General features: G+C 31.9%; 1 protein-coding gene across 1 annotated transcript in view; it reads right to left on the bottom strand.

Annotated features, from left to right (window-relative positions):
* Positions 1–4,443: 4,443 nt before the first annotated feature.
* Positions 4,444–10,082, bottom strand: part of LOC143058052 (MAGUK p55 subfamily member 7-like) — a 30,486-nt gene continuing 24,847 nt past the window's right edge. Inside the window, exons 14-17 of the mRNA XM_076231517.1 lie at positions 9,643–9,736; positions 7,409–7,517; positions 5,811–5,948; positions 4,444–4,866 (exon numbers count right to left, since the gene is read on the bottom strand). Of these exons, the coding sequence (XP_076087632.1) occupies positions 4,693–4,866; positions 5,811–5,948; positions 7,409–7,517; positions 9,643–9,736 (515 nt within the window). The 3' untranslated portion in view covers positions 4,444–4,692. The remainder of the gene's footprint in view (positions 4,867–5,810; positions 5,949–7,408; positions 7,518–9,642; positions 9,737–10,082) is intronic.

Raw genomic sequence — 10,082 nt, 5'->3', positions numbered from 1 at the left:
GACCAAATAATCGGAATAGTTTATTCATACATATTAGAAAACTCCTTGTGAATACTAAAATCTGAGTGTCTTAAGAAGAGGAGGATTTTATTTTCTCTAATATGCGCCGTATCAGAACAATGAATGCAACACATCTAATATTATGTATTTTTCATTTTATTTAAGGATGTTTGCAATTATGTTGCAAAATAACAAGCTAAAAGTATTGAATAAAAAAGCAGACAAAAATGAAAAGTCCGTGGTTTTTATTTGTTTTAATCAATTTAAAATTTGTAAGAAAATGATCTTTAGAATTTTCATATATTTAACATTGTTACTTTTTTTGTATACTATGTAAAAATAACAAGGAATTTATAGACTTTCATGTACTTTATTTTATTAAATTATGAAAAAGAAAGATTGAGGGAGTAGATAATATTTTAATGGTACTTCAGGAACAAACCATAGGATTTCGAATACCTAACAAAACGTCAAAAAACAATATCCGCGTACATTTTCTTTCTCGTGTGGCATTCATTCCGACATTTCATTAGTTCAGCAAACCACATTACATCATACACTATTACTTTTTTTAATTCGTGCCATACATAACCATGATTTGTTTTACCTCAACAATACATGTCGTACACGTACGTAATTTAACGATGACTATGGAAAGTCAGTTTCTACATCAAAATGCATCAAAATAGATAGTTCTGTTATTCATGCTTAACAGTAAATTTTCAACACACTATCGAAAACAAAATCAGTCTACATGTATATTTACTTGTTTTTTATGACGTTATTACTGAAAAGGTAACTTAATGTTCGCTTCATTCTATGACGTTATCTAACTTAAAAAGGATACTGAGAAAACATATGATAAAAATTTGTGAAGACGGGCAAGAACTATTAGATAATTCATCTAACAAACACTTGCGTAAACAAGTCAGGAAAACTACAACCAAACTCTGTCTATGATATGAAAAAATTATGGTTCTTCAATCCTTTTATGACATGAATGATTAATCATCATTGATATTGTTATATTTATAAATTAACTGTTTACAAAATTTAGATTTTTTTGAAATACTAAGGCTTTTCTACCTCAGACATAGATTACTTTAGCAAAACGTTAAGGAATTTTGGATCTCAATGCTCTTCAACATCGTACATTATTTGGCCTCTTTTACTTTTTTGGATTCGAGCGTCACTGTTGAGTCTTTTGTAGGCGAAACGCGCGTCTGGCGTATATATAAGATTTAGTCCTGGTATCTATGAGTTTATTTACAACCACTGGGTCGATGCCACTGCTGGTGGAGATTTATTTCCCCGAGGGTATTACAAGCCCAGTAGTCAGCACTGTTTTGTGCTGACATGAATTATCATTGAACTTGTTATATTTATAAATTAACTGTTTCCAAATTTTGAACTTTTTGAAATACTAAGGCTTTTCTACCTCAGGCACAGATTACCTTAGCTGTATTTGGCAAAACTTTTAGGAATTTTGGTCCTCAATGCTCTTCAATTTCGTACTTTATTTGGCTTTTTTTACTTTTTTGGATTCGAGCGTCACTGATGAGTCTTTTGTAGACCAAACGCGCGTTTGGCGTATATATAAAATTTAGTCCTGGTATCTATGATGAGTTTATTTATAAGATTTATTCATAGAACACATTTTCATTACAGAATAACTTGATGTAAACATTTACAATCTTTTAAATTTTAGGTTATTTTTGTTTGCATAAACGGAATATGTGGTTCTGGACATTCTTGAACAATTAAGAGGTTGTCCAAGTAAATATCAGGCCTATCCTATGATATTGGTGGCACAACCTAATCTTTCCCACTGAATGTTTGGTTCCAATGCAATGTTTATATAATACAAAGGATATATTTAAAAGATATTTTTGAATCAACAGTGGATGGTTATCAAAAATACCAGGATTATAATTTAGTACGCCAGATGCGCGTTTCATCTACATAAGACTCATCAGTGACGCTCATGTCGAAATAGTTATAGGTTGCACTTTGTAAATACAGCTGTTTCTCAAAACACGCCTCTTTTGGGGAGTAATTGAATATTCATAGAAAATTCATTTTGTTTACATACTGGTTCCCAGTTATGCTCTCTGTGTTCCATATCGCAGAGACAGAACTTGGGAATGTTACCAGTAAATAAATACGTGCATATTGTTTACATTGAAATCTGTGGTAACCTTTCATTCGAGGTAGGGGTAGTTAAGAAAATTAGTGTAAGTTTAAACTCTGAGAAGTTCAGGGCATATAAACGTTGAAAATATGCCGCACAGCCCTATATTTTGACCTTTGAAAAAAATTGTGGTGCATATGAACTTTCAATTCTAGGATAATATTTTTTTTCAAAACTTCATAGTAAAAGTGGTACAGTTTTAGCCGTAAAAGGAGTTCCTATGGGAAATTGCATTGTCAATATTTACAGAAATACAACCTATATAGGGTGAAAAAGGGGAACACTCAGAATTTAACCAAATTTGCTTTATTTCACAGATTTTAAAGAAATTAACTCAAATAAGAAGTTTTATAAATATTTAATGAAGATTGATAGAATCCTGGGCCTTAAATATGATGACTCAGCATAAATTCACAGTTTACAGTATGCATAGTTTACTTAAAGTCCTGGATACAAAACTAATTCATAATATTTGCACATTTGTAAGTTAAATTGTTAAGAAGTGCTTATATTTACTCTTCGCAGTCATTGAAACTCATAGATCCTTCCTGAATATTATGTATGGGGTATTTGTGTCCTTTCGATAACCCAAAAGTAAGCCGCAACACATAAATCTGCTTTTTTGTCACCACGGCATAATAAATACAAGCTAGAAAAACAAAAATATCTCAAGAAAACTAACAATAGTGTGTTCTATCCTGAATATGTACTAAATATTCCAAATTGCTAGAAACAGCAGAATTATTTAGGAAATTTGAGGCCCCAGGGGCAAGAAACATATAAAATTGCCTACCCCCTGGGTCATAAAACAAATAATTTAACTTGTAAATGCTATGATTTTATGATTTTAAAGTTCTTGATATAGAAAACAATAACTATGCTTGGAAGTTATGCAAAAATCAAATGTTAGCATTCATCTCTACAAGATTTTAAGTGAATTTATATCTCAGACTGGTATCTGCATACATACAACTATTGCAAATATGGCTTTGTTTGAACACTTCTTGTATATATAGTAGCTAAATTGTGTCAGATATATGGTTAAATATGATACTGTTGTGACAAGAATTTTAAATTGACCATTTGAGGCAGAAATTGACAAATAGGCATACAGTAAGATGTGGACTGGAGATAGAGGCTGGATTGGATACTTTATATAATCTTGAATGTTGTAATGATTGACTGCTAAACATTACATTTATGATATTGTGATATGCTTCCAATATGTTATCAAAACAGTTTTTAACAGGTTCTAGGCATTTTTTATCAGAAAATATGCAAATAGGGTAAGCTTGCAATAATTAAAGTCTTGTTTTCAAATTCTTTAAAAAATTGAAACAGGGGAGGGGGTATAAAATGTATAGTAAAGAAAAAGTTAGAGTATACACAGTGATTTCTTTAAGACTTTAATTCTGATAAATGAGTATTAATGTGAGAAAAACTGATTTTAGAGAGTTTTCTATTTGAATAAATGTCTGTATAGGTTTCACTTTGTAAATACAGCTGTTTCTCAAAACACGCCTCTTTTGGGGAGTAATTGAATATTCATAGAAAATTCATTTTGTTTACATACTGGTTCCCAGTTATGCTCTCTGTGTTCCATATCGCAGAGACAGAACTTGGGAATGTTACCAGTAAATAAATACGTGCATATTGTTTACATTGAAATCTGTGGTAACCTTTCATTCGAGGTAGGGGTAGTTAAGAAAATTAGTGTAAGTTTAAACTCTGAGAAGTTCAGGGCATATAAACGTTGAAAATATGCCGCACAGCCCTATATTTTGACCTTTGAAAAAAATTGTGGTGCATATGAACTTTCAATTCTAGGATAATATTTTTTTTCAAAACTTCATAGTAAAAGTGGTACAGTTTTAGCCGTAAAAGGAGTTCCTATGGGAAATTGCATTGTCAATATTTACAGAAATGCAACCTATAAAGCCAAACAAGAACAAAGTTGAAGAGCATTGAGGATCCAAAATTTCAAACAGTTGTGCCAAATACGGCTAAGGTTTTCTATTCCTTATTTAGATGGCTCAGAAAATAATTTTAAAGTTCACTAACAATGCCAATAAATTTTGTACAAAATGAAGAGTTATCTCCCCTTTTCAATGAATTTTCAGTGCTTTCTATGTATTTTTTTCTCTTTATTTGTTGCAGTAAATAAAAAAACAAAATTTAACTTTAAGAAAGAATAAATTTGTGATATGAAATAGATGAAAACAAATTTTGAAAACAAAATAAGTCATGTGCCATCCATGGACACTGACCCTCTTAAATGTTACCGTCTGTATACAGTAAAATTTCACAATCATTCTAAAAACAAAATATTCTGAAGAAAATCTTCAAGGCTGCATCTTTAGTATGCTTAAATCGTCATTTTGTTTTGTTCATTAACAACTTTTCTCCTCTTTGAAGATTTCAAGCAATGTCTGAACTTCACTTTCTTTACATATCTTCTACGCTTCTGACAAATAATTGATACATTTTCATCATCACGCTTTTCATACCCATGACACTGGGACCCAGTGTGAATTTATTTCGGCAAGTTTAGCTATCGTGATCAGTTCGGACGCTGCTTTAGTCAAATTTTCGTTTATGATAACAGAGTCAAACAGGTGACCATATTTCTGTTCTAGCTTCATTGAAGTCTGTACTATGTCGTCGAAATCGGAAGACTGTAAAAATAACAAACAATGATAAATACTATAAAATAAAAAATATCTATATTAAAAGTCAGCACACACTTATGATTTAATTCCCCAGCGGTGCGTTTTAACTGTACACAAAACACATCAGTTGTGTCGTTAAACCATTTGTTTAAAGCAGTCCATTTGGGGTCTGTCCAAAAGGAAAATATATTTAAGCAGGGCATCGATATAATAATGATAGATACAAATATTTAGATTCTGCAGACCTTATTTATAGTGAAAAATTTGAGGTAAACATGAGTATGATAGATGAGTGGAATTTTAAGTTGATTTAAATAATGCAAGTTTCCGACCTGGTCATTGGCTTATATTAACCTCGAGTACATAAGCAGTGGTTTCCATCAAATGAGAACAGATTTATACTATGTGTTTTGCATCTACGGAATTGTACATGTTCAAACATGCATTTGACGGAACATTTTTTAGCAATATTTGAACCAAGAGTTCCAAATGGTGAAGTTGAAATCATCCCTTCGTAAATTTTACTGACGCCATCACGAGTTTGTTGACCGTTATGGAATAACCGTTTCACAAATGATATCGGATATGTTCCTTACGTCGTAACTACAATCCCCTTCCCTTTCATGAATGTGACCTACCGAATTAGACTATTTACCGGATTTGTTATCACATAAACAACACGACGGGTGCCACATGTGCAGCAGGATCTGCTTACCCTTCCGGAGCACATGAGATCACCCCTAGTTTTTGGTGGGGTTCGTGTTGTTTATTCTTTAGTTTTCTATGTTGTGTCATGTGTACTATTGTTTTTCTGTTTTTCTGTTTGTCTTTTTCATTTTTAGCCATGGCGTTGTCAGTTTGTTTTAGATTTATGAGTTTGACTGTCCCTTTGGTATCTTTCGTCCCTCTTTTATGGCTTTATAAGCGAAAAGTATAAATCTGTCAATTACCGTAAATGGGCGTGCATTTCCTTCAAATACGAAGACAGCATTGTGTCTTTGTCTTGTTCTCTGTATCTGCTGGAATGGTGGCGATTTTATGTAAATCACATAAGGCTTTATTTCAGCAGTTCTTAAAAATCGTAATGCCTACAAATCATGGAAATAAATGTAATAGTCATTAACGTTTAAAGGATATCCAAAAGAGCATTGGTGCTTGATGAGTGATTTTGATAATATTGTTTGTACCGACGTATTCAGTATGAGGTTTTTAAATTTAATCACTGTATTTGTATTGTAATGGTGGTTGGTTTTACCTTATAATTTATTCATATTATACCTGCTTTGTAATAATATATAGCTTTAAACTGCTGTACTAGCCGTAGTTAGCTATGAGGTTACCGGTCCTACCGGTCTTCTTCCGGTAGGACCGGCCCGTGCCGGTCTGATGTCAGATGACGCCAGACTAGAGTTTTGCGCAAGTTCTGCACTTGAAAACTGACTGAGAAAAGAAAACACTGAACATCACCTTCTTCAGGTTGATATTTTTATTAATACTACGTTTATAACCACCATTATGTCTCATTTCGCCATTCTAAACATTTAAAGTATTATTATTCATTGTAAACTGTGCTTAAATTATTTGGCTGATATTAGATCTATATTATTAGTAACGTATTCTGTTTTCTAATATTCCGTGAACTAGGGAAAACCCATTCCCGTTACAGTATCAGTTTGTCACTTACTAAACTAGTTAAGTCTCTATGTTAATCAATACAGGATGAGTAAACATGAATTTTGTACAATTACAATTTGATTTAAATTTATGATTTAGGGTTAAAAACAGTTTAGATAGTTCACTCAAAATCATTACTAAATTAAAAGTAAAACATAAAACCATTGATCATGGAAGCTTCAAAACCTGAAACAATGATGGAAGTTCTTTGAAATAAAAATAACCAATGAAAATCATTCGGGTTATTTCCAATTGGGTTCATTAAGGATTATCGGATAACTGGGGGTATTAAGGCTAAAAAAAACCTTAAAAACCGGGAACATCGATATCGTATAATGAAATAAAAAATACTAGTAGTCATTCTACAAATTGATAAAATTGTAGACTACTTTTTTTTTCTTGTTGTGAAAATGCGGTCTGTGCCAGACTGTGGGTCAATATTGAATTCTCTTTTTTGAATTCATTCATTAAACCGATTTGAAATTTGGAGGTGATTATTATTTTCTCTTTATACTTTTTGATCATCTTTAACACATGGATACACATATACTATATCGATAAATGATTTTACGCTATTCAGTTAATTTGTTTATATTTATGATGTTCGCAATCAACTGCAAAATACATGAAAGATAGAAACAGATATCTAAATAAATCATGTATGTGTAGTGATGTTTTAGAACAATAGAATAATGAAATGAATGTGCGAAAGCTTAATGAACTGAAAAAAACCTGAACACAGGTACATTTTACAGAGATATAGAAGATGCATTACACAATCCATTTGAAAGATGATACATATGAATAAGTTGTAGAGAAACATTGGCCTTCACTTTTTCACATACATATGGAACAGAGGAATATAAATATTTACCTGAGAATTTGGTGTTAGAACACACACCTTCCCTGAGTTTATCACAGACAGAATTGAATCTTTTCTCGTCCCATATAAGTTTCCTTTGAATTCACCATGCTCAATAAATCTAGAAAACAACTAAGCTATTTAAATTAAGGCAGTTTACAATTGGAAATTTAAACCTTCTTTAGCAGAGTTATGATTTTAAAAAGCTGAAAGAAAGCGCAATATAAACAAAAAGTAACCTAAGCTTGCATTTCCTATCATGATTTTCTTGACAGAGGGTTGTTGCTCACAAAGAAGCTATTAAATCAAGAGTTCAAAATGGTGAAAATGAAATCATCTCTTCGTACATTTTACGGACGCCATCACGAGTTGGTTGACCGTTATGAAATAACCGTTTCACAAATGATATCGGATATGTTCCTTACGTCGAAACTACAATCCCGTTCCCTTTCATAAATGTGACCTACCGAATGAAACTATTTACCAGAAGGAGCACCAATTATCACCCCTAGTTTTTGGTGGTGTTCGTGTTGTTTATTCTTTAGTTTTCTATGTTGTGTCATGTGTACTATTGTTTGTCTGTTTGTCCTTTTCATTTTTAGCCATGGCGTTGTCAGTTTATTTTCGATTTATGAGTTTGACTGTCCTTCTGGTATCTTTCGTCCCTCTTTTAGGCAATTAAAGCTGGACACGTTAGATAAGGAAAGGAAAAAAACATTTAATAGAAGGGGGAAATCAAAACCCTGTTGGTTTTTTTCTTTCTATGATAAGGCAGTGGTAATCTGTAAATATCCAATGTTTTTGTCTATGGGGATTTATCGATCCATATGTGGCCATTTTTATTTCCTTCATCAAATTGTGAAGAACCTGGTATTGCTTGATTATCGTAGTGTTTTGTGAAAGTTTGTATTCTGTGCATCTACACGCATTCAGTCTATATCCGACTTTAGTTTTCGCTACATCCAGCTACAGTATATTACTTTTAAATATTTTGATATACGTATAACATTCAACTACGATATGGATCTTCTGAATAACCATGTAGATGTTTTATCTTAATATATATTAAAATAAATTGACAAATTACTTGGCGTAAAGGAAGTTTTCAAAATTGTAAAACAATTGGAAATAAAGAGTTGATACAGAGATTTGTCTCGCCCATTCTAGAATGTTATTTTGGTAGTTTAATACAAAAGATGAAACTAAAATAGCAATACCTCACATTCGAAGTTAATGAATCATAACTGAAGTTGCAAGGCCAAATAATCCCTGTGGAAATAATGAATGCTAATACACCTGGATACCATAATATTGACCTACTACTTGTGGTTTTCCTTCGTCTGACATTATATGCAAAAACTGAATACAACACATTATAAATTTCGTACATTCGAATCGCTTTTCTAGATTAACCTTCACTAGGAACGTCCGAAAGAACTGAAACCTTAGTTTCGTCATAATTTATAAATTAATAGAAATATTCTATTAAACATAATTCTCGAAGTCATTAGACCCAGAATGAGGGTGCGGGTCAAATAATCTCAATGAAAATGGGTTGTCCCAATGTTTATACAACTGCATGCCAAACATCGATGAATTAGCAATAGTGATTCCCCTTGATAATGAATAATCACAAAACTAATACATTTCTATGCTGTCGACGCCAGCACTGCACATCACATCTTACTAATTCATACTTCGTCGTGACAAGACAAAACAAATTATATATTAAAAGCAGAACACAGAATGTAGAAGTCACTTTAACAGGAAAATGTGGAATCTCGTCTGTTGTCATTCTTCTTATATGGAATTGTTTTTCCTTTTAAAATCAAAAGACAGTTTCCTTGAAAACAACTCGGATAATCACCTCTTCGTTGTTATTATGCCTGAGATTTCTTAGTAAAAAGTTAAACTTTGTATCAACATTTTAAAACGATTTTTCAGCTGCAAATTGCAAGTTACAATATTTCGGGGGAAAGATATTCTATCATTTAATAGAACATACAAAAATATTTTAAAACAAATAACTGACGTAATGCTAATAGAACAGAAACTTCTGTTTTGTAGGGACCGATGCGTTCAAGTTTGATATTTAGTTTTCTGTTTAGTGGTTTGTGCATAGATTTTCTATTATTCGTTTTTATGAAGTCTTTGACTTATGTTTGTTGATTGCTTCAGATCATCTTATCCTACTTTTTAGTCCTTGTAACTTAGTTTTAATATTTGACATACAAATAAGTGTTTACCTGTGTGCTACGAGTGCACTTTCCATCTCATCCCTGGTTATAAAATGGTATTCAACACCATCTAACTCAGTAGCTTTCTTTTGACGAGATGTAACTGTTGGAAATAATTTGTATAAACTATTACAATATTAATATATTTTAACGTGTCAATTGAAAAAAATGAAAGGCATCATTTCATAAAATTGAATTTGAAGATTAGGTTTGACATTGACAATTTATATTTATTTTCAAATTTTTCATCAGATGTTAATCGTTAATTCTTTGCATTTGATCAGTGACATTCTGATTTCACATAACACATATTTTCTGCAATATCCATGATATGATAATCAAGCAGGATAAAACATCAGCCATATCATTCGTCGTCAGAGCGCAAGTTGATGATCCTTTATTTGTGATTTGAAGGAAAGACAATATCACGAACATGTCCAAGCTAAATT

Source organism: Mytilus galloprovincialis, chromosome 14 (genome assembly GCF_965363235.1).
Source record: "Mytilus galloprovincialis chromosome 14, xbMytGall1.hap1.1, whole genome shotgun sequence".
NCBI classification, from domain to species: domain Eukaryota; kingdom Metazoa; phylum Mollusca; class Bivalvia; order Mytilida; family Mytilidae; genus Mytilus; species Mytilus galloprovincialis.
This window is presented reverse-complemented; position numbering and strand designations above follow the sequence as displayed.